The following is a 25,234-nucleotide window of genomic DNA, read 5'->3' as shown; positions in this document are numbered from 1 at the left end:
TTAGGTATTCTGGTTGAAATTGATTCCCATTGGCATGCTTTTAGTATGACTTTGTGGATTAGGGTCCTGTACACACTCAAGTTGTTCAACTGATGTGCAACACATTTGGCACAAGAGATGTGATTCATAACAGGAGAGTTTTTCTAAACCATAATAAATGCAGACTTTGTGGAAACTCTCGGTTGGATCACAACCATTGTGTCATGCATCGTACATCAGTTGTACAACTTGAGTGTCTATACCGGGGCCAAGGTGTATCACTGCATGTGATTTTGAAGTTACATTATGGCAATGCATTAATGTATGGTGAGCCACTTGACATTCATATCAAAGTGGTGCGGTGTCCATTTTACACATTTAGCTGGTACAGATATACCTCTCTTATGCATGTGTAGGAAGGGCGGTGAGAGCCTTTTTTATTTATTTTTATTTTACTTTGTGCTTACCATGTTCAGGAATGTTTTTTTTATTTTTATTTTTTATTTTTTAAATCCAACAAGAACATTATTTCAAAGTTGACTCGGGTTGAAACTGAATGATACATTGCCCACTCCAAAAAGATATCCCCCAAAAGGTTTCCTCACACTGACAAACTGCAACAACGTGCACAACGCAGCAGCGGGTTGTCAGTGCAATTACCGTCACCTCTGGATCCCACTTGTGTGCCGCCTTTTTTAAAAGGGTGAATCAGCATTTCGAACAATAAATCGGCAACCCAACCACTGATTTGGTGAACAGCTGAGGGATGGGGCTGGATAAATGTAACCCCTCTCAAACTCATGGACAGAGCTATGGAGGCAAGGACTGACCATCATTATATCAAAATGATAGTTTTAACCATGCTATACAGTGTTTGTTTACAACTACGTTTGTAAACAAAAGTAAAACACGTTTTATTATTCAACAATCAAAGGGTATATATTAATTTTAAACGTCTAAAAATGGATGTAGAAACCGCAGTGCCAATGTTTAAACATCAACACTGGTGGAAAAACTATATATCGATGCATAATGACGTTCTTCCAATTTAATAGCGAGACATTTGGCAGAAAGCGAGCATATAAATAACCTTGGCCTATGTGAGGGTATTAATCTAGCTAGTCTATATGATGCTATTCTTGGGCCAGGTTTGAGACGCGTCATTTAATCAAGCAGCACGCGCCCTCCTAAGGGCTGCGCCCTCCTAAGGGCTGCTCCCCTTTCTGTCTGCTGTAGCCTAGCGAACTCCCCGCATATCCCCGTGTGGCAAAGGGCTGTTGAAGCATGTTCGTGTCCGGACTGACCTCCGCAGGAAAGGACACAGGCAAACCCTGCGCAGACGGTGTCCGGTTCAACGCGGTGAGCGAGAGGCGACCCCCTCCCTCCGCCCAACTGTGCGCTAGCTCCGGTCGCGTCCTCTAAGTACTTTTTTGCTATTGTACCTATTTATACCACGCGCACAGCCAGACCTGATTGTATCGTGGCACCGAGGGATTGTGCCATTTAACTACAAAGAGGGAGAGATGGTGATGGCTGGTAGAGCCATTCAATTATTGATTGACTCACAACAAACCAGTCGTCATTGGAAGACGTGACTGGCAAACGTGGACTGTACAGGGAGCGGGTTAAAGCCACTCTAGGGGAAACGTATGTTATTTACTTGGATGGCAGCTCTATTTGATTCCTCTAAGCTTTGTAGTCGTCATTGCCAAATGAGTCAAGTTAATGATGCCTGTGGTATTTCCCGAATTGGGCTATTAATGTTATGTTACATAATGCCTCTCAAGTACAAAGCCTCCTCGTGCGCAGCTGTCGTTTTAATTTATTGCACCTGTGATCTCCAGAACAGTAGCCTACACGAAGCTTTCGCCACATTGACTGCCTTCATAAATACAATGGGCAAAATCTGGTCAATGGTGTAATATTTTTCCGCACTGAATTTAACATATTGCCTTTGTTGACTATCTGTTGTGACATGCAGCATCCGAACTCGGGAGGACTCAGACATTTCTGTGTGGGGACTTTGTCACGTGGCAAAGGACCGACACTGCGCTAATATAAACAATTCATGCTGCTAGCGGAGATTAAGCTCCATGGACAGCGACCAACGGGAATCCCCGATCTGACATTTAAACTCTCTCTTTCCTCGTCCCTACCTGCATGTCTACTGGGGGAAGGGATGTCATAAGCTACTGTAATATCATATGATATCCCTTGGAAGAGTTGGGCCAAAGCAGTGTTGCCAAGGAGGATTTAGTACTTGGGTTAGTGAGTCAGTCATGAGCGCCGTCTAATGTATATAGATGGTGTATTGCACTAGGTGTGGGACAGGTGCACTGGTATAGGGTCTCAGGTGATCACTGCCATTTCGTTAGTCGATATGCCGCAGAAGATCAAATGTAGGTTATTGGTGCATACTCTGTATGAATCTGTGCTTAGTACTTCTGCTGGCTATTTGAACGGTAATGCATGATTGTTTCGCTTGTGTTAAACGCTTTCCACAGACTATTGTATCAAGCCATGTGCAAATGCAGGAGAGCTGATCTACATGTAGCCTATGGTGGCGTTTGGACAATCTAGGATCATATAACTTCATTGTCTGGTATCGTGATTGCCTGTGACATTATTCTACATGATGGAAGTAATGGGAAGAGAAGGTACATGCAGGTGGGTGTAAATCTGACCTCTGGTGGACACAACATTCCTACTCCAGACACTAGCTGGGTCCCATGGAGGGCCAGTCTGTTGCTCACTGCTGTGGCCAGATGCTCAGCAGAGTGACCACGTTTTTGGGCAGTACAGGGTTCAGTAGAGTCAGGGGTCAACCTGTGTTCTGGCCAGGTTTTAAAGGGCTTCTGGTGTTTTTTCATGGGCTTCTGGCCAGGTTTAGAGGTGGTGAATGAGCCTTGTGTCTGTGTCGCCACCTAGCTTCCTTGCACTCTATCAGGGCCGTGTTCAGTAGGGCACACTGTAAAGAAAGCTCTTTGAAATGTTTGCAATGGAAAACAAGGGTTTCATATTGAACAAGTTCAGGTAGTATATCTCTGTTTCTGAACTGTTTCTCCCTACTGAACACACAAACCAGTTCATGCCCTATGAGAATTACCTCAGTCATTATTTTAGGCGCTGAGGATGGGTCCCTTGGTGACATAATGCAAACAGAAATGAAGTCGTGTTTTGGAGTTGACATGTATTGTACACGCATTGTCTTTACAAACCTCTTTGTCAATCACGTCACCACAGAAATTAAGTAATGTGTTTCGGAGTTGACTGGAACATTTTCAAAGTCTTACAAACCTCTTGGTCAGTGCCACCACAAGGTGACCTCATCCTTGGAGTGGGGACATCTGGCACATCAGTCACATTACTGACATGCGGTGATGTTTTCTCTCCTCAGCGATCAAGGAGTTCCCTGAAGACCTTTTCACCAACAACGAGCGCAAGAGTGGGGCCGTCCTGCTGCACATAGTGGCGGTAAGGCAGCTCTTTGAATGCATCTATTACTAATTATGATGCTTTCATCACTGGTCCAGTCCCAAATCAACCTCTCGTCATTAGCCCTAGTTGGTTGACTTCTTGATTGCCCCGGTATGAAAGGTGTAAGTAATATGGGAATGACTCCACCTAGACCTTGGTCTTAGAATGATGGCTGGAGTTTTCACCACAAATATTTGCGGGGGTACTGATGGCTTAATTCAATATCTTCACATTAATTATGTTTTATATCTTGTATTTTTTTATCCTGAAAATTGAAAATATTTAAGGGGTCAAGTGATCTCCTCGGTTTCAGTGGGTAAGAAACGTCTGGTACCGCCCAGTATTATCAAGAGGTGTCTGGGGGTAGGGCACTAAGGGTAGGGTGTCAACTCACACTGCCCAGAGTGGGTGAAAAATGCACTTTGGTGATGACATTTCACTTCTGTTCTAAAATTCATTTTACAAAGACAAATATGATTGTTCATGTTGTGAATCGTTCAGGGGGTCTGTCTCAACCATATCATTAACATTATGTCTAAAATTTTGATTTCGTAACCTAATACATCCCATAATACACACTGAGCTCTGTTGACCGAGCTGTGTGCTTTCTCGCAGCGACTTGAGGTTTTTACGCGTGGTGGTCGCAAAAAGCCAAATTAACATGACACAAACTGAATTAAATGTAAAAGGCTTTGAAAATACAAAGCTTGTGGTATGCTCAGTGCTCTGACATTTCACAGAGATACTGTGTTTTTGTTTTTGCGAGACATCTTTGAAAAATAACATGAATTTTGCATTAATATCTAAAAGCGTACACTAAAATCTGAAAATACTACATGTCATGTGTATATTAGCTGTATTGTTTTATATGCTCTGGAAGCGATGCTATTTTCCTGATATTTGACTGCTTTTTTTGTCTGGCCTCCACTGATTTAGTCACCCCAGTTTGATTTATTTTACCCTTTGGTCAAAATGTGTTTTTAATTAGGCCACCCATTGAATGGACTGGCATACCTCGTCTCCGTTCTCCACCACACCAGCTTGATCTCACACTAATTTGACCCAAAGCAGGGGCTCCTGCCCCCTTCTGTATCCTCACTAACAGCAAACCCTGTCCTGCTGGGTTCTGTCCCGCTGTGTTCAGCCCTGGTCTAGGGGTTCTGTCCCGCTGGGTTCAGCCCTGGTCTAGGGGTTCTGTCCCGCTGGGTTCAGCCCTGGTCTAGGGGTTCTGTCCCACTGGGTTCAGCCCTGGTCTAGGGATTCTGTCCCACTGGGTTCAGCCCTGGTCTAGGGATTCTGTCCCACTGGGTTCAGCCCTGGTCTAGGGATTCTGTCCCACTGGGTTCAGCCCTGGTCTAGGGGTTCTGTCCCGTTGGGTTCAGCCCTGGTCTAGGGGTTCTGTCCCGTTGGGTTCAGCCCTGGTCTAGGGGTTTGCTCTGCTGGGTTCAGCCCTGGTCTAGGGGTTCTGTCCCGCTGGGTTCAGCCCTGGTCTAGGGGTTTGCTCTGCTGGGTTCAGCCTTGGTCTAGGGGTTCTGTCCCGCTGGGTTCAGCCCTGGTCTAGGGGTTCTGTCCCGCTGGGTTCAGCCCTGGTCTAGGGGTTCTGTCCCGCTGGGTTCAGCCCTGGTCTAGGGGTTCTGTCCCGCTGGGTTCAGCCCTGGTCTAGGGGTTCAGTCCCGGTCTAGGAACCTTTCCTCAATTTTACAGGTCTTCATTGTAAATATGAATGTGTTCTTAATCGACTTAGCTGTATAAATAAATAAAATAAATCTCACATGTAATAGGTGTGAAGTTTAAGAAGAATCTTGATTCATTTAATGTAATGCTATGAGGGTGAGATGAGAGGACTAATGGTAAATTGGAGCCAATTATTTGCTGGTCCTACAGTGCCCCCTGTGGCTAGGTTGGAGCACAACACCCTCTGGACCCAGTGATGTCAGTCTTGATCTATAATTTATATATCTATCACGTCAGCTGTACTGAAATAGAATAGTTTTTTTTCTTCTCACTCCCACAATGCTAAGGAACAATTGCCTGCTCACATCTCTTTGTGCTGTCTTGCCAACTGCTATTGTTATTTGGCATGACAATTATATAATAGTTGGCTATACAGCACAAATAGATCTGGGACCAGGCTAGGGGGATATTATGCAGTATGCACTTCAGTTAATGTCTAAGCAATGACATATACAAACAATTTTCAAAGTGATTGTATCAATCCCAGATCAGATGGCTATCATTCTACCTGGTAGTAGCAGTTCCTTCTTCAGATATGTCAGGTAGAATGTTCCCCACATTTATTACCTTCTGTATGTAATCCTAGATGTTTCTAATCCTCTCAGATCTACATCATACCTAGCAGCTATGTGCTAGGGGACCGTTTTGGGATTGGTCGATAGTGCTCTCTAGGTTCATCCTTCACCTTCCTTCATTCCTTTTTTGATCTGCCAAGTTTCCTATCAGTTCAGCCAATTTCTGCTGAGTTAATGTTTGACACGTATGCTCGCACACACACCCTGACTTCTCTCCCGTCTCTCCGCAGGCCCTCTATATGTTCCTGGCCCTGGCTATAATCTGTGACGACTACTTTGTGACATCGCTGGAGAAGATCTGTGAGGTGAGGGACAGTTTTCCCCCACCCTTGTTAGGAACACAATCTGGTGAAAGTGGTCAGAGATATTAGGCCTTATGTTCTGAACACGGTTTTCTGCTAACATAGTAGCTAGGTTGGCACTTTCCTTCTCAAGTAATACTTTCACTAATCAATATTCTTTGAGAACTGAATCAAATATTCCTAATGAAGTTCTTCTCTATTCTATGATTGATTTGGGTGTGAAGTGCCACATTTAAATGCAAAGATTTTTGGAAGCTCACCTTGAGTAAGCACTCTGGTCTCGTCTCTTTCTGTCCGTCAGAAACTAGACCTAAGTGAGGATGTTGCCGGAGCCACTTTTATGGCAGCTGGGAGTTCTGCTCCAGAGCTGTTTGCCTCTGTCATTGGTAAGATATGACACACCACCACCACACACACACACACACACACACACCGGCATATTCACACTCACATCGACACAATCTCTGATACCCAGAAGTAAAATCTTGTGTAATTGCGTCAGATGCAGGATTATGTACTGTGGAGAGAGGTATGGGATAAAATACTAACCATACTAGAGAATCCTCCCCCTCCCCCCCCTCCTCCCCTAAACATAAGCTTTCAGACAAAGCATGAACCAAATGTCCCCCTCCCCCTTCTGAAATGTGAAAGATGTCAACTCCTGGGAAACTGTGATTTGTCCAAATGATCAGTGTCTAAAAAAACCTGCGTACCGGAAAACAGTGACTTAATCATCGCATCCCACAGTCTTCTGACAGACCCTACGTGTGTCTGTTCACCAGAGTTTAACCAACACACACACCAATATATCCAAATGTAAAAAACACACCTACACACACACACACTCTCCCAGATGGCTGTTGTCAGGGCTGATTGTGGTTGGCTCCCTCCCTCTGTGCAGGTGTCTTCATCACCCACGGTGACGTGGGGGTGGGGACAATCGTTGGCTCAGCCGTCTTCAATATCCTGTGCATCATCGGTGTGTGCGGAATCTTCGCCGGACAGGTGTGTTTGTGTTTCTGTGTGTGTTTCTTTGTACGTATGTGTGCGTGCAGGTCTCGTTTAGTGCAGCATTTGCGTTTGGATCACTGATGGGCTGAGAAATAAATGGGAAGATTGAGTTCCCCTAAGGTGAACCATGTCCTGTTGACTGTTGATGTTTGTCTTGGAAAGCATATTTCTGGGCCCGTGTTCAGAAAGAGCAGGAGTGCTGATCTAGGATCAGTTTTGCCTTTTTTAGATGATAATGAATAGGATTACAGAGCCTTCAGAAAGTATTCAGACCCATTAAAACGATGTAAAATCATCAGCAATCGGCACACAATACTCCATAATGACAAAGTGAAAACAGATTTCTTTTGACATTTTTGCAAATGTATTAAAAATAAACAAATACCGTATTTCTCGAAGTTTACATACACCTTAGCCAAATACATTTAAACTCAGTTTTTCACAATTCCTGACATTTATTCCTAGTAAAAATTCCCTGTTATTAGTTAGGGTCATCACTTTATTTTCAGAATGTGAAATGTCAGAATGATAGAGAGAATTATTTATTTCAGCTTTTATTTCTTTCATCACATTCCCAGTGGGTCAAAAGTTTACATACACTCAATTAGTATTTGGTAGCAATGCCTTTAAATTGTTTCACTTCGGTCAAACGTTTCGGGTAGCCTTCCACAAGCTTCCCACAATAAGTTGGGTGAATTTTGGCCCATTCCTCCTGACAGAGCTTGTGTAACTGTCAGGTTTGAAGGCCTCCTTGCTCGCACACGCTTTTTCAGTTCTGCCCACATTTTCTATAGGATTGAGGTCAGGGCTTTGTGATGGCCACTCCAATACCTTGACTTTGTTGTCGTTAAGCCATTTTGCCACAACTTTGGAATTATGCTTGGGGTCATTGTCTATTTGGAAGAACCATTTGCGACCAAGCTTTAACTTCCTGACTGATGTCTTGATGTTGCTTCAATATATCCACATAATTTTACTTCCTCATGATGCCATCTATTTTGTGATGTGCACCAGTCCCTCCTGCAGCAAACCACCCCCACAACATAATGCTGCCACCCCCGTGCTTCACGGTTGGGATCGTATTCTTTGGCTTGCAAGCCTCCCCCTTTTTCCTCCAAACATAACAATGGTCATTATGGCCAAACAGTTTTATTTTTGTTTCATCAGACCAGAGGACATTTCTCCAAAAAGTACGATCTTTGACCACATGTGCAGTTGCAAACCGTAGTCTGGCTTTTTATGGTGGTTTTGGAGCAGTGGCTTCTCCTTGCTGTGTGGCCTTCCAGGTTATGTCGATAGAGGACTCGTTTTACTGTGGATATAGATACTTTTGTACCTGTTTCATCCAGCATCTTCACAAGGTCCTTTGCTGTTCTGGGATTGATTTGCACTTTTCGCACCAAAGTACGTTCATCTCAAGGAGACAGAACGTGTCACCTTCCTGAGCGGTATGACAGCTGCGTGGTCCCATGGTGTTTATACTTGCATACCATTGTTTGTACAGACGAATGTGGTACCTTCAGGCGTTTGGAAATTGCTCCCAAGGATGAACCAGACTTGTGGAGGGCTACAATTTTTTTCTGAGGTCTTGGCTGATTAAAAAAAAAATGTACCTATGAATTTCAAGCAAAAGAGGCACTGATTTGAAGGTAGGCCTTGAAATACATCCACAGGTACACCTCCAATTGACTCAAATGATGTCAATTAGCCAATTAGAAGCTTCTAAAGCCATGACATTGTTTTCTGGAATTTTCTAAGCTGTTTAAAGGCACAGTCAACTTAGGGTATGTAAACTTCTGACCCACTGGAACTGTGATACAGTGAATTATATGTGAAATAATCTGTCTGTCAACAATTGTTGGAAAAAGTGACTTGTCCTGCACGAAGTAGATGTCCTAACTGACTTGCCAAAACTATAGTTTGTTAACAAGAACTTTGTGGAGTGGTTGAAAAAGAAGCTTTAATGACTCCAACCTAAGTGTCTGTAAACTTCCAGCTTCAACTGTAAGTATTCAGACCCTTTGCTCTGAGACCCTAAATTGAGCTCAGGTGCATCCTGTTTCCTTTGATCATCCTTTGTTAATAAGTTATTTGGTGTCCGCCTGTGGTAAATTCAGTTGATTGGACATGATTTGGAAAGGCACACGCCTGTCTATTTAAGGCCCCACAGTTTACAGTGCATGTCAAAGCAAAACCAAAACCATGAGGTCGAAGGAATTGTCCGTATAGTTCCGAGACGGGATTGTTTCGAGGCACAGATCTGGGGAAGGGTACCAAAACATTTCTGCAGCAATGAAGGTCCCCAAGAACACAGTGGCTTCCATCATTCTAAATGGAAGACGTTTGGATTCACCAAGACTCTTCCTAGAGCTGGCTGCCCGGCCATACAGAGCAATCGGGGGAGTAGGGCCTTGGTCAGGGAGGTGACTAAGAACACTATGGTAGCACTTCAGAGTGCCTCTGTGGAGATGGGAGATCCTTCCAGAAGGACAACCATCTCTGCAGAACTCCACAAATCTAGCCTTTATGGTAGAGTGACCAGACGGAAGCCACTCCTCAGTAAAAGGCACATGACAGCCCGTTTGGAGTTTCCCAAAAGGCACCTAAAGACACTCAGACCATGAGAAACAAGATTCTCCTGTCTGATGAAACTAATATTTTATTCTGGCCTGAATGCCAAGCATCACATCTGGAGGACACATGGCACCATCCCTACTGTGAAGCGTGGTAGTGGCAGCATCATCCTGTGGGGATGTTTTTTAGCAGCAGGGACTGGGAGACTAGTCAGGATTGAGGGAAAGATGAACGGAGTAAAGTACAGAGCGATCCTTGATGTAAACCTGCTCCAGAGCGCTCATGACCTCAAACTAGGGCGGTTCACCTTCCAACAGGACAACAACCCTAAGCACACAGCCAAGACGACAGAAGTTGCTTCGGGACAAGTCTCTGAATATCCTTGAGTGTCCCAGAGCCTGGACTTGAACTTAATTTGAACAACAGCAACGCTCTCCATCCAACCTGACAGAGCTTGAGAGGATCTGCAGAGAAGAATGGGAGAAATTCCCCCAGTACAGGTGTGCCAAGCTTGTAGCATCATACTCAAGGCTGTAATCGCTAGCAAAGGTGCTTCAACAAAGTACTGAGTAAAGGGTTTGATTACTTATGTAAATGTGATATATATTTTATTTTTTATTTATTTTTATTTTTTATAAATTAGCAAAAATGTGTAAACCTGTTTTTGCTTCGTCATTATGGGGTATTGTGTAAACAATTGAATCAATATTATAATAAGGCTATAACCTAACAACATGTGGAAAAAGTCAGGGTTTCTGAATACTTTCCAAATGCGCTATACGTAGAAAGGGGGAACTGATCCTAGATCAGGACCCTTTAGTTACTGAATACAAGAACAGGATCTCTTTCCTGACTCTTTCTCTTTCTAGGTCGTAATGTTGGGTTGGTGGTCTGTTTTCCGAGATTCATTCTACTACATCTTGTCTATCCTAGCTCTTATTGCAGTAAGTCTGACATTAAATTGCTCTTAACATGTACTGTATGCCACCATAAACAATATATTTATTAAATAATTCCTAACTGGCATTGTTTTAATTTCTGCCCGTGCTCTTTTTCCCCAGTTCATTTACGATGAGAAGGTGGTGTGGTAAGTGATCAGCCCTTTTTAAATATGACCTTGATATTTCATTGGTTACGTACCTGAACTCTGCTCCTTATTGGGCGATGTGTGATTTTATTGGGTTACTGTGATGTGATTTCATTGGTCTATATTGGGAGATCATTGGTTGTCTCTGAGCCTGTGCTCCTCTGTCCGTCTCAGGTGGGAAAGCCTGGTGTTGGTGCTCATGTACTGTGGATACATCCTCATCATGAAGTAAGTACTGCACCACTAAGTCTGTGACATCACGCAACTCAGGGTGGCCAATGAAACTGAGGGCAGATATCTTGAAGAGATTCTCCTGTACGTTTTGTATACTTGTTAGCCAGTAGTTCTAAAAGTAGAGCTAGCAAGCCAAAAGTGGTCCCTGAAAAAAATAAAATGGTGTACTACTTCAGTACCAGTCAAAAGTTTGGACACGCCTACTAATTCAAGCGTTTTTCTTCATTTTGACTGTTTTCTACATTGTAGAATGCCAAGTGTGCAAAGCTGTCAAGGGTGGCTACTTTGAAGAATCTCAAATATATCTGTTTTTTTTAACACTTGTTTTGGTTACTACATGTTTCATAGTTTTGATGTCTTCACTATTATTCTACAATGTAGAAAATAGTAAAAATAAAGAAAAACCCTGAAATGAGTAGGTGTGTCCCAACTTTTGACTGGTGCTGTATATGCAGACATGTGAAAAGTATGTGGACACCTGCTTGTTGAACATGTCATTCCAAAATCATGGGCATTAATATGGAGTTGGTCCCCACTTTGCTGCTATAACAGCCTCCACTCTTCTGGGAAGGCTTTCCACTAGATGTTGGAACATTGCTGTGGGAACTTGCTTCCATTCAGCCACAAGAGCATTAGTGAGGTCAGGCACTGATGTTGGGTGATTAGGCCTGGCTCGCAGTCTGTTCAAATTCATCCCAAAGGTGTTCGATGGGGTTGAGATCAGGGCTCTGTGCAGGCCAGTCAAGTTCTTCCACACCGATCTCGGGAAAAAAACATTTCTGTATGGACCTCGCTTTGTGCATGGGGGCATTGTCATGCTGAAACAGGAAAGTTCCTTCCCCAAACTGTTGCCACAAAGTTGGAAGCACAGACTCGTCTAGAATGTCATTGTATGCTGTAGCGTTTAGAATTTCCCTTCACTTGAACTAAGGGGGCTAGCCCAAACAATCAAATCACATTTTATTTGTCACATACACATGGTTAGCATATGTTAATGTGAGTGTAGCGAAATGCTTGTGCTTCTAGTTCTGACAGTGCAGTAATATCTAACAATTCCCCAACAACCACCTAATACATACAAATGTAAAGGGGTGAATGAGAATATGTACATATGTATATGGCCGAGCGGCATAGGCAAGGTGCAATAGATGGTATAAAATGCAGTATAGACATGTAAACCATTATTTAAAGTGGCATTGTATAAAGTGACTAGTGATCCATTTATTCAAGTGGCCAGTGATTGGGTCTCAAAGTAGGCAGCAGCCTCTGAGTTAGTGATTGCTGTTTAGCAGTCTGATGGCCTTGAGATAGAAGCTGTTTTTCTGTCTCTCGGTCCCAGCTTTGGTGCCCCTGTACTGACCTCAAATTATGGATGGTAGCGGTGTGAACAGGCAGTGGCTCGGGTGGTTGAGGTCCTTGATGATCTTTTTGGCCTTCCTGTGACATCGAGTGCTGTAGGTGTCATGGAGGTGTCATGGTGTCATGGCCCCCGGTGATGCGTTGTGTAGACCGCACCACCCTTTGGAAAGCCTTGTGGTAGAGAGCGGTGCAGTTGCCGTACCAGGCGGTGAAACAGCCCAACAGAATGCTCTCGATTGTGCAGCTTTGGAAGTTTGTGAGCGTTTTGGGTGACAAGCCAAATTTCTTCAGCCTCCTGAGGTTGAAGAGGCGCTGTTGCGCCTTCACCACACTGTTTGTGTGGGTGGACCATTTCAGTTTGTCGGTGACGTGTACGCCGTGGAACTTAGACCGTTATTCCTCCTCCACCAAACTTTACAGTTGGCACTATGCATTCGGGTAGGTAGCGTTCTCCTGGCATCCGCCAAACCCAGATTCGCCCATCGAACTGCTAGATGGTGACGTGTGATTCATCGTTCCAGTGTACACGTTTCCACTGCTCCAGAGTCCAATGGCGACGAGCTTTACACCACTACAGTCGACACTTGGAATTGCACGTGGTGATCTTAAACTTGTGTGCAACTGCTCTGACATGGAAACCCATTTCATTAATCTCCCGGCGAACAGGTCTTGTGCTGACGTTGCTTCCAGAGGTAGTTTGGAACTCTGTAGTGAGTGTTGCAACCGAGGACAGATGATTTTTACATGCTATGCGCTTCAGCACTCGGCGGTCCTGTTCTGTGATCTTGTGTGGCCTACCACCTCGTGGCTGAGACGTTGTTCCTCTTAGACGTTTCCACTTCACAACAGCACTTACCGTTAACTGGTGCAGCTCTAGCAGGGCAGCATTTTGACTTGTTGGAATGATGGCATCCTATAACGGTGCCACGTTAAGTCACTGAGCTCTTCAGTACGGACCATTCTACTGCCAATGTTTGTCTATGGAGATTGCATGGCGGTGTGCTCGATTTTATACACCTGTCAGTAACGGGTGTGGCTGAAATAGCCAAATTCACTCCTTTGAAGGGGTGTCCACATACTTTGGGCCTTTTATTGTATGTGCACCGCGTCATTGCTCTCTCTCTCTCTGCGGTGTGTTCATCTTGCTAGCTATCACTCAAATGGCGAGGGGGTGAAGCTCATTGGTTAGAACTTGAATTGCTAGGGGGCTGGCCTACGTGGGGGAAAATGTAGGGAAAATGGTGAAGCACAGCTTCCAGAAAACACCCTAGGGATTTGGTGGCTAATTGAGGTAAGACCGTAATTCTGGTGATAGATTGTACATGTGAAGCAACACAAACAATTGGGCACACACACACACACAATATAACATACGCACTATACATACACATGGATTTAGTGCTGTAGATATGTGGAGGAGTAGGGGCCTGAGGGCACACAGTGTGTTGTGAAATCTGTGAATGTTTTAAAATTGTATAAACTGCCTTAATTTTGCTGGACCCCAGGAAGAGTAGCTGCTGCTTTGGCAGGAACTAATGGGGATCCATAATAAATACAAACTACACATTGACACATCCAGCCCAAAGTGAGAGGTCTACATTTTCCGTAACATCTCTTTTAAGATGTTGTATATATTTCTAAGAAATGTACAAAGACTCAATGCAAAAATATTGAATTTGAGTCCCCCCTTGATTTTCTGGGGGATGGGAGTTTTTGTCTGTCTGTTTCTGCCTTGGTTCATCCAGGTCACTTCTGCTGCCAGTAATCTCTCAGCCCCAGCCTGCTCACTCCCAGCCCAGCCATAAGACTTTAATCCTCCCTCTGCAGTGGCTAAAGAGCACCAGACTTAACTGGATATCACTTGTCTCCTGTCTAGTTAGGAGGAAAGGACTTCTCAGACTGCCCTTCTATGACCCATTATGAAAGCCACTCGGAAAATAGCCAACTCACTGACTATTTCAGACCATTCTGTCCACAGGGGTGGCTGTATATACTATCATTGGAAGTGTGCATACATAGGATGTCAAATATATAACATGGTTTCACATTCCCCAGAAGTTGCAGGACTGAGTTTGCCACAGTTATTGTAAATATGACCAGTTGTAACAATTTTGCTGCAGTTTACTGTATACACAGGGACAGTTTACAGGATCCAGATTAAACCTATTAATCCTAGTCCTAAAATGTATTTTTTTTCAATGGAGAGTTAAATCCATTTATGAATCTGTGTCCAGCAAACTGGTCCCTAGAGTTCACACAGCACTGCATACAATTCAGTTATTGGCTGTTGATGAACAAGGGAGCCATTGACCAGTGTCCCTCTCCCCTCTTCTCCCAGGTTTAACCAGAGCTTGCAGAAGTTGTTCACGGGGAAAGGGGGTAAAGACAAGAACCAGGCCAACGGTAACGCGGCGGCCAGCAGCGAGATGGAGGACGGTAATACAGCTTGTTATGGGGCTGATGACCCCATTACATATACTCAGCACAGCAGCAGGTAAGGCTGACCAGACAGGCTGTAGTACACACCAAGGCTTCTCGAAGACATATTCTCTACTGGTCTTCTTTGAAATTCCCAAAATTGACTAATGGTGTTTTTTTGAGGGAATGGTGGTTTTTTGAGGGAATGGTGGTTTTTTGAGGGAATGGTGGTTTTTTGAGGGAATGGTGGTTTTTTGAGGGAATGGTGGTTTTTTGAGGGAATGGCTGTTTGGTTCAATTGCGTTGGTCTTGGTTGAGTTGTGGAAGTGAAGTTGGAATATGGACTTCTGGGAGTTGGGTAGGAATTCCTCTGTCAGTATGGTGAAGGTGTTGCAGTTCTACAGTCTCCATTCTACTACGCTGACTAACACTGGATAAGAGGTACCCTTCTGCTCAACCACAGTGCTCTCTTTCTCTCACTGCCTCTCTCTCTCAGCCTAGCCACCTTATCTTTGGTATTAATGTCATAAGCGGCTTGTAACTTGTGTAGATGCGACCCATATCTTCCGCTTTCTTTTCCACTGTCAAAGCGCCTGTCTGTTTAGCCTTACTAAAATCTTCTGTTGCTTATTGTGTGTAGTGACTGTTTCTGCATGCCAGAATACAGTTTTTCTCTGCAGTATGTTGCTCTGCTTGTCTCTTGATGTTTCAGCCCACTGACTTATGGTACTAAATAACCAAATATAGGGAATGTTTGTCAGCTTTGTTTACTTAATGTATGCATATCAATTTCTATATAATTAATAAACTCTTGCTAATTGAACATAGAACACTTATTAAACCCTGCATCCAGGCATTATACTAGGAGTATGTTTAAAACACAAGTGAAAACTTTTTGCGAAAAGGTGTTTTTACATCTTTAAAATAATTGTCCAGTGTTTCCAGATTTCTATTAGATATGACCTATATTTAGTTACAGTATGAGTGAAAAAAAGTTTTCCTTCCAAAAACACAAGTTAAAAAGCATATTTTCTGTGTTGGAATGGTGTTTTCCATTAGCACCGTCCGCTAATCATTTTCACCCGGCTACTTTTTCCACTTCATATTAACTAGGCTATGTTTTTCATTTAAAAGTTTAAATTCGCTAGTCCATCAAACCCTTCTCCCTCTAGAATGACTGATATGCATCTTCTAGCGATCTTTTGATAGGATAGGTGCATGTCAGTCACTAAGCAAGCGATGACAGGGAAACGCAGTCCCCTGTCTGTCTCGACTCCCTGTGTGCACTGTAGTTGGTTGCAGTCAAATTTCTTTACACAGAGGAGGGAGAGGGCCTGATGCTCGTGCATTTCCGCGTCCTATGTAATGTAAGTGCTAACGATGAGTCAATTAACTTAGCCTAATTATTGTTTTAATGCACATTATTTTCTTTCACATAGCCAACCACGCGGAGTCGTGGCACGTAGGCTATTTACTGTGCGTTGATTGACAACTGAATAGCAAGTGTTGACTAGCTTTATTTATAATAAAAAAAAATATTCTGCAAATAATTATCTGATACACAACCAAAACAAATAGCCAATGCATTCAACAAGTTTGTAGAGTCAAAGGCTTGACGTAATCATTGCATGCTATGAATATGGAACGGAAGACTCAACTTTTGACTAATATACATGTGTGAATTTGTCCCAATACTTTTGCTGCAATTTCTGAACGGCGCACCCGATTTTATGGATTAAAATACCCTTAAATTAAAGCTGACAGCCTGCCGTTGAACATCTGTCACTGTCCCAATACTTTTGGAGCTCACTGTATATTGTATAGGGCCCCAACTAATGATCATCAATTAATTTAGGCTATGTCAAATCTGACAGATATAATACTTCACTGATATCCATATTTTTTAAATTTAAAATGTTATTTTTTCAAAATGTGGGCAATTTACTTCAAATTATGCATTTTATTAAAACAGAAAAATGAAGAACAAACATTGTGGCAATACATATTTTGCAGTAAAACTGTAAAGACTTTAATCTCATGAGAAGACAAGTTACATGTTAAAGGGTTAAATGTTCTCTTAGAAAATAGTCCTGCTCATATTGGCCTAGATTTAGATGACATTCAAACAACTAACAATACACTGAATACATACATGTTCAAATGACAACATGTAAAGTCATGTCTTTCTACAAGAGTCCACCAAAATAGAGCTCCTTAGGCCAAAAATGACTAAGGGATTGACCTTATCCCCTGAGGTATCTTTGTTTGAGATACAAGTTTGAGGAGTTATGAAGCGTTTTGTTCTCCAATGTATGTTCTGGCCACATACGAGTATAGGATGAGTCAACAATAACGTTTGGGTACGAGTTAACAGAATAATACACTTTTTAAAAGTGAGATTTTCACTGGATACTTCAGTGGATTTTGGGTGTTTTTTTTGCTAGCATGTTTGTGTGTTAGCGTCTGTGTGTGTGTGCATGTCAGTTTGAAGGACTAACGTGTCTGTCCATCTCCAGTTAAGCCCAGTAAGGCTTACAGTCGTGGCTCTGTGGTCATGGTCGATGAGATTATGCACGCCAGCCCTCCCAAGTTACGCTTCCCAGAGGCCGGCCTCCGCGTCATGGTCACCAGCCATTTTGGACCAAAGACCCGGCTGCGTATGGCCAGTCGCCTCATCATCACTGAGGTATGGATAGAAAGGGATGCAACTACAAGATGAGAGATGAGGAGCAGATTGTTTCCATGTTAAGAAATGCAATGGTCTCAGAATAGATTTTATATTGTTCATTAGACACCAAACAGAAAGAATCTGACTGAAACAGCGGGGGTCTACTTGGGGTGTATTCACTAGTCGCAGACCGTAGCAAAACGTTTGGTCTGTTGCAAGAAGTGTTGCGCTTTGCAACGCAAACTGTTTACTCCAAACGGAATATGTTTTTCAACAAAAAATGTAGGTTCTGTTGGTCTAATTCAGGTAGGTCCCTCCCTGTTTCGTTCTGTTTCCATTTGGTTCCTAGAGTAAACGGTAAACTGTTTCAGTTGAAAAACGTTTCGCAACAGGCCAAAAGTTTTTCTGCGGTCTGCGAGTAATGAATTCACCCCTGGATGTTTTCGGATGTGTACCGTAATGAACAGCTCCCTGTTTTGCCTCGTCCTGACAGCGTCAGAAGCTGGTCCAGGGTGCCAACGGGGTGGAGACCCAGGTTCTGGAGGGGAAGGTGGACATTGAGAATGGCAACGTGCCTGAAGACAAACCAGCAGAGGAGGAGCAGGAGAATGAAACCATCTCCCCCTTTCATATCCCTGGTGTGTGTGTGTGTGTGTGTGTGTGTGTGTGTATTAGTGTGATGTTTATCCAGACAGAGTTTAACATGACTGTTGATAGGAAATGTTTTGTCGTCAAGACAAGATTGGTGCCATTTGCTTCCACTTCAGTCGACGTGTTGCCATTACCCAAATTATCCAGTGACTTTATCATATCATGACAAACTCTAATGATCTCTGACAGACTTATGTGCATGGCAAACACTGCCAAGTTTGTGTATGAAACAAACTTGTTTCAGCTGTCAAGTGCTTAATGATTAAAGTAGCTGATGAGTTAAATTTGTTGTGTGGGCTGGAACAAATACCTTCAGACCTCTGTGGATCTCCAGAACCAGAACACTGTTCTAGAATGTTCTAGAGTAGTAGGTTCATCTAGGGAGTTTTGTCACCACTGTGCTTCTGCATGCTTTTCCAGACTCTTAGCCCCCTGGTTTACTGTAAAGAACTTTGACTGGATATAAAAAGGGCTTTATAAATACATACATTTGATTGTTATCTGGCGCTGCTGTTCTGCAGATGGCATCGGCAGCAAGTGCAAGTGGTTGATCTCGTGGCCCCTGCTGCTCCTCCTGTTCTTCACCATCCCCAACTGTGCCAAGCCTCGCTGGGAGAAGTTCTTCATGGTCTCCTTCTTCCTTTCTACCGTCTGGATCGCTGTCTTCTCCTACTTCATGGTCTGGATGGTGAGTCTCAGGGTAGAGGGTGTGTGTGTGTGTGGGGGGGGGGGGGGGGGGGGCTAGGGGTGTTTGTCTGTCGTTCTGGTCAATTATCAGTCGTAACGTGTGTGGGGGGTGGGTCACAGGTCACCATCATCGGCTACACCCTTGGCATCCCAGATGTCATTATGGGCATCACCTTCCTGGCAGCAGGCACCAGCGTTCCAGACTGCATTGCCAGTCTCATTGTTGCTCGGCAAGGTACAGCTCTAGTTTCTGTCATCTCCCTGAACTGTTTGATAGGTCATCTAGTCATTGGCTTTTTTTCATTGGGGGGGGGGGGGGGGGTCTTCGGACTGTACCATCTTTAGCGATACTCTTTAAGGCTTTTCCAAGTTAATTCTGGAGGTTGTTTTTATGTAAAATGCTTATATTTGAACGACAGCTATTTGTGTTTAGGATTGGGTGACATGGCAGTGTCCAACACCATCGGCAGTAATGTGTTTGATATCCTGGTTGGGCTGGGCGTTCCCTGGGCACTGCAGACCATGGCGGTCAGCTACGGCTCTGAGGTAAGAACAGCTATAGGGAACGGAGTAGGGTGAGGTTGCCCCCGGACACTGATCTTGGATCAGTTTAGCTTTTTAGTTAGGATAGGGGGAGTGGAAGCTGATACCTTCACCCTGGAGCATAGGGAACAGAGCCCACTGCTGAGAGACGTACAACTTTAGCTCAATATGCACTGTAAATATTTGTAGTTTAGTAGTCATCTTTCTGGAAGTGAATACACTCAAATGAATTCAAGTGTTCATCACTTGAATAGGGGAATAAAACATATTATTATTATTATTATTTTTTTAATTTTATCCCATTTTCTCCCCAATTTTCGTGGTATCCAATCGCTAGTAATTACTATCTTGTCTCATCGCTACAACTCCCGTACGGGCTCGGGAGAGACGAAGGTTGAAAGCCATGCGTCCTCCGAAGCACAACCCAACCAAGCCGCACTGCTTCTTAACACAGCGCGCCTCCAACCCGGAAGCCAGCCGCACCAATGTGTCGGAGGAAACACCGTGTACCTGGCCCCCTTGGTTAGCGCGCACTGCGCCCGGCCCGCCACAGGAGTCGCTGGAGCGCGATGAGACAAGGATATCCCTACCGGCCAAACCCTCCCTAACCCGGACGACGCTATGCCAATTGTGCGTCGCCCCACGGACCTCCCGGTCGCGGCCGGCTGCGACAGAGCCTGGGCGCGAACCCAGAGACTCTGGTGGCGCAGTTAGCACTGCGATGCAGTGCCCTAGACCACTGCGCCACCCGGGAGGCCTATAAAACATTTTTAAGGACAAAGTAACGTTGTGTTTCAGTACTGTGTGAGTCCTTGACCTTATTGTCGCTCCAGCTCTCTCCCACCTGTCTACTAGGAGTGCATCTCAATAGTATAACACGTTCTCTGCTCATCATGGCCGGAGGAAGCCACTTAAGACTATAGAGATGCGCCGCTTGAGTTAACTAATACTGGAGCCGTGTATTTACAGAGGTTAACTAATACTGGAGCCGTGTATTTAGAGGTTAACTAATACTGGAGCCGTGTATTTACAGAGGTTAACTAATACTGGAGCCGTGTATTTACAGAGGTTAACTAATACTGGAGCCGTGTATTTACAGAGGTTAACTAATAGTGGAGCCGTGTATTTACAGAGGTTAACTAATAGTGGAGCCGTGTATTTACAGAGGTTAACTAATAGTGGAGCCGTGTATTTACAGAGGTTAACTAATAGTGGAGCCGTGTATTTACAGAGGTTAACTAATAGTGGAGCCGTGTATTTACAGAGGTTAACTAATAGTGGAGCCGTGTATTTACAGAGGTTAACTAATAGTGGAGCCGTGTATTTACAGAGGTTAACTAATAGTGGAGCCGTGTATTTACAGAGGTTAACTAATAGTGGAGCCGTGTATTTACAGAGGTTAACTAATAGTGGAGCCGTGTATTTACAGAGGTTAACTAATACTGGAGCCGTGTATTTACAGAGGTTAACTAATAGTGGAGCCGTGTATTTACAGAGGTTAACTAATAGTGGAGCCGTGTATTTACAGAGGTTAACTAATAGTGGAGCCGTGTATTTACAGAGGTTAACTAATAGTGGAGCCGTGTATTTACAGAGGTTAACTAATAGTGGAGCCGTGTATTTACAGAGGTTAACTAATAGTGGAGCCGTGTATTTACAGAGGTTAACTAATAGTGGAGCCGTGTATTTACAGAGGTTAACTAATAGTGGAGCCGTGTATTTACAGAGGTTAACTAATAGTGGAGCCGTGTATTTACAGAGGTTAACTAATAGTGGAGCCGTGTATTTACAGAGGTTAACTAATAGTGGAGCCGTGTATTTACAGAGGTTAACTAATAGTGGAGCCGTGTATTTACAGAGGTTAACTAATAGTGGAGCCGTGTATTTACAGAGGTTAACTAATAGTGGAGCCGTGTATTTACAGAGGTTAACTAATACTGGAGCCGTGTATTTACAGAGGTTAACTAATACTGGAGCCGTGTATTTACAGAGGTTAACTAATACTGGAGCCGTGTATTTACAGAGGTTAACTAATACTGGAGCCGTGTATTTACAGAGGTTAACTAATACTGGAGCCGTGTATTTACAGAGGTTAACTAATACTGGAGCCGTGTATTTACAGAGGTTAACTAATACTGGAGCCGTGTATTTACAGAGGTTAACTAATACTGGAGCCGTGTATTTACAGAGGTTAACTAATACTGGAGCCGTGTATTTACAGAGGTTAACTAATACTGGAGCCGTGTATTTACAGAGGTTAACTAATACTGGAGCCGTGTATTTACAGAGGTTAACTAATACTGGAGCCGTGTATTTACAGAGGTTAACTAATACTGGAGCCGTGTATTTACAGAGGTTAACTAATACTGGAGCCGTGTATTTACAGAGGTTAACTAATACTGGAGCCGTGTATTTACAGAGGTTAACTAATACTGGAGCCGTGTATTTACAGAGGTTAACTAATACTGGAGCCGTGTATTTACAGAGGTTAACTAATACTGGAGCCGTGTATTTACAGAGGTTAACTAATACTGGAGCCGTGTATTTACAGAGGTTAACTAATACTGGAGCCGTGTATTTACAGAGGTTAACTAATAGTGGAGCCGTGTATTTACAGAGGTTAACTAATACTGGAGCCGTGTATTTACAGAGGTTAACTAATACTGGAGCCGTGTATTTACAGAGGTTAACTAATACTGGAGCCGTGTATTTACAGAGGTTAACTAATACTGGAGCCGTGTATTTACAGAGGTTAACTAATACTGGAGCCGTGTATTTACAGAGGTTAACTAATACTGGAGCCGTGTATTTACAGAGGTTAACTAATACTGGAGCCGTGTATTTACAGAGGTTAACTAATACTGGAGCCGTGTATTTACAGAGGTTAACTAATACTGGAGCCGTGTATTTACAGAGGTTAACTAATACTGGAGCCGTGTATTTACAGAGGTTAACTAATAGTGGAGCCGTGTATTTACAGAGGTTAACTAATAGTGGAGCCGTGTATTTACAGAGGTTAACTAATAGTGGAGCCGTGTATTTACAGAGGTTAACTAATAGTGGAGCCGTGTATTTACAGAGGTTAACTAATAGTGGAGCCGTGTATTTACAGAGGTTAACTAATAGTGGAGCCGTGTATTTACAGAGGTTAACTAATAGTGGAGCCGTGTATTTACAGAGGTTAACTAATACTGGAGCCGTGTATTTACAGAGGTTAACTAATACTGGAGCCGTGTATTTACAGAGGTTAACTAATACTGGAGCCGTGTATTTACAGAGGTTAACTAATACTGGAGCCGTGTATTTACAGAGGTTAACTAATACTGGAGCCGTGTATTTACAGAGGTTAACTAATACTGGAGCCGTGTATTTACAGAGGTTAACTAATACTGGAGCCGTGTATTTACAGAGGTTAACTAATACTGGAGCCGTGTATTTACAGAGGTTAACTAATACTGGAGCCGTGTATTTACAGAGGTTAACTAATACTGGAGCCGTGTATTTACAGAGGTTAACTAATAGTGGAGCCGTGTATTTACAGAGGTTAACTAATAGTGGAGCCGTGTATTTACAGAGGTTAACTAATAGTGGAGCCGTGTATTTACAGAGGTTAACTAATAGTGGAGCCGTGTATTTACAGAGGTTAACTAATAGTGGAGCCGTGTATTTACAGAGGTTAACTAATAGTGGAGCCGTGTATTTACAGAGGTTAACTAATAGTGGAGCCGTGTATTTACAGAGGTTAACTAATAGTGGAGCCGTGTATTTACAGAGGTTAACTAATAGTGGAGCCGTGTATTTACAGAGGTTAACTAATAGTGGAGCCGTGTATTTACAGAGGTTAACTAATAGTGGAGCCGTGTATTTACAGAGGTTAACTAATAGTGGAGCCGTGTATTTACAGAGGTTAACTAATAGTGGAGCCGTGTATTTACAGAGGTTAACTAATAGTGGAGCCGTGTATTTACAGAGGTTAACTAATAGTGGAGCCGTGTATTTACAGAGGTTAACTAATAGTGGAGCCGTGTATTTACAGAGGTTAACTAATACTGGAGCCGTGTATTTACAGAGGTTAACTAATACTGGAGCCGTGTATTTACAGAGGTTAACTAATACTGGAGCCGTGTATTTACAGAGGTTAACTAATACTGGAGCCGTGTATTTACAGAGGTTAACTAATAGTGGAGCCGTGTATTTACAGAGGTTAACTAATAGTGGAGCCGTGTATTTACAGAGGTTAACTAATAGTGGAGCCGTGTATTTACAGAGGTTAACTAATAGTGGAGCCGTGTATTTACAGAGGTTAACTAATAGTGGAGCCGTGTATTTACAGAGGTTAACTAATAGTGGAGCCGTGTATTTACAGAGGTTAACTAATAGTGGAGCCGTGTATTTACAGAGGTTAACTAATAGTGGAGCCGTGTATTTACAGAGGTTAACTAATAGTGGAGCCGTGTATTTACAGAGGTTAACTAATAGTGGAGCCGTGTATTTACAGAGGTTAACTAATACTGGAGCCGTGTATTTACAGAGGTTAACTAATACTGGAGCCGTGTATTTACAGAGGTTAACTAATACTGGAGCCGTGTATTTACAGAGGTTAACTAATACTGGAGCCGTGTATTTACAGAGGTTAACTAATACTGGAGCCGTGTATTTACAGAGGTTAACTAATACTGGAGCCGTGTATTTACAGAGGTTAACTATGACTGGAGCCGTGTATTTACAGAGGTTAACTATGACTGGACTATATTCCCCATCTAACGTCTAACGTGCACTCTGCCTTCCCTCTAACTAACGTCTAACGTGCACTCTGCCTTCCCTCTAACTAACGTCTAACGTGCACTATGCCTTCCCTCTAACTAACGTCTAACGTGCACTCTGCCTTCCCTCTAACTAACGTCTAACGTGCACTCTGCCTTCCCTCTAACTAACGTCTAACGTGCACTCTGCCTTCCCCCTCTAGGTCATGATCAACAGTCGAGGACTGGTCTACTCTGTGGTGTTGCTTCTGGGATCTGTGGCTTTGACGGTGAGCAGATACCCTCTTTTGTAGTGCATGATGCTTGTAATGCCAGGATAGTGGGTTCCATTCCCGGGACCACCCATACGTAAAAAATGTATGCACGCATTACTAAGTCACTTGGATAAAAGTGTCTGCTATATGGCATATATTATACATGTATTGTAGTCTCTATACACAGTATGACTGGTCAGTAGTGTAATGTCTATGACTGCTGCTGACCAATCTGCCAGTGTATTTATTAGGCTGTGGCCAGAGATTGTGTTTCCTAAAATGACAAATTGTGCCTGTGGGTTTTTCAATGAAGTTATCCGTTGGCTGATGTACAAGGGAAAAGATTGTCCAACGACAAACGTGTCTTTTTACATAATGCAACTCAGACAGTTGATGAAAGCGTATACTATTTGCATGTGTTCATGTGTCTCCGATTGGCCATATGCCGCCAGATTTGACTGGTTCTTTTTTCCGGATACGAATAATACTGCAAGGCTTCTATGTAAACGTGTGTGTTTGAAAAAAGTGCTATAAGCTGAATTGCTGAATTAATGGAAAGGATCGTTAGATGAATTTGCTATTAAGGTACCCAACATGCTTTCTGTTACACTGTAGTAGTTTGTTTTAAAGGGACCGTGTGCAGTTAAAAACATAGGTGCTGTATCTTAAATCACAGCTAATGGGAATATGTAATTGCTTACACATGAAATTTGAGGGAATCATTTATAAATGTTAATATGCACTAATTAGATTTGACATTGTGCGTATGTCCATAATATTGTGATTTATCGACCCTGAACTTGATGTGAACGTGTGTGATTTGTTTTTGTTTTTTTATCAATAAATGAAACCAGCTTATTTTACTGAACTTTATTCATTTGGGTTATTATAAACTGCATTTACAAGTCATTTCTTAAA

The 25,234-nt window shown here is 43.1% G+C and overlaps 1 protein-coding gene across 1 annotated transcript in view; it reads left to right on the top strand.

Annotated features, from left to right (window-relative positions):
• Window positions 1–25,234, top strand: part of LOC120019322 (sodium/potassium/calcium exchanger 4-like) — a 47,047-nt gene that overhangs the window by 19,733 nt on the left and 2,080 nt on the right. Inside the window, exons 3-16 of the mRNA XM_038962620.1 lie at window positions 3,377–3,453; window positions 5,996–6,070; window positions 6,369–6,453; window positions 6,969–7,072; window positions 10,522–10,596; window positions 10,714–10,739; window positions 10,914–10,967; window positions 14,671–14,768; window positions 17,267–17,436; window positions 17,912–18,056; window positions 18,591–18,757; window positions 18,877–18,991; window positions 19,190–19,302; window positions 24,266–24,331. Of these exons, the coding sequence (XP_038818548.1) occupies window positions 3,377–3,453; window positions 5,996–6,070; window positions 6,369–6,453; window positions 6,969–7,072; window positions 10,522–10,596; window positions 10,714–10,739; window positions 10,914–10,967; window positions 14,671–14,768; window positions 17,267–17,436; window positions 17,912–18,056; window positions 18,591–18,757; window positions 18,877–18,991; window positions 19,190–19,302; window positions 24,266–24,331 (1,370 nt within the window). The remainder of the gene's footprint in view (window positions 1–3,376; window positions 3,454–5,995; window positions 6,071–6,368; window positions 6,454–6,968; window positions 7,073–10,521; window positions 10,597–10,713; window positions 10,740–10,913; window positions 10,968–14,670; window positions 14,769–17,266; window positions 17,437–17,911; window positions 18,057–18,590; window positions 18,758–18,876; window positions 18,992–19,189; window positions 19,303–24,265; window positions 24,332–25,234) is intronic.

This window comes from Salvelinus namaycush, chromosome 24, assembly GCF_016432855.1.
Source record: "Salvelinus namaycush isolate Seneca chromosome 24, SaNama_1.0, whole genome shotgun sequence".
Taxonomy (NCBI): Eukaryota; Metazoa; Chordata; class Actinopteri; order Salmoniformes; family Salmonidae; genus Salvelinus; species Salvelinus namaycush.
The sequence above is the reverse complement of the archived record's forward strand: the minus strand, read 5'-3'. Positions and strand labels throughout refer to the sequence as shown.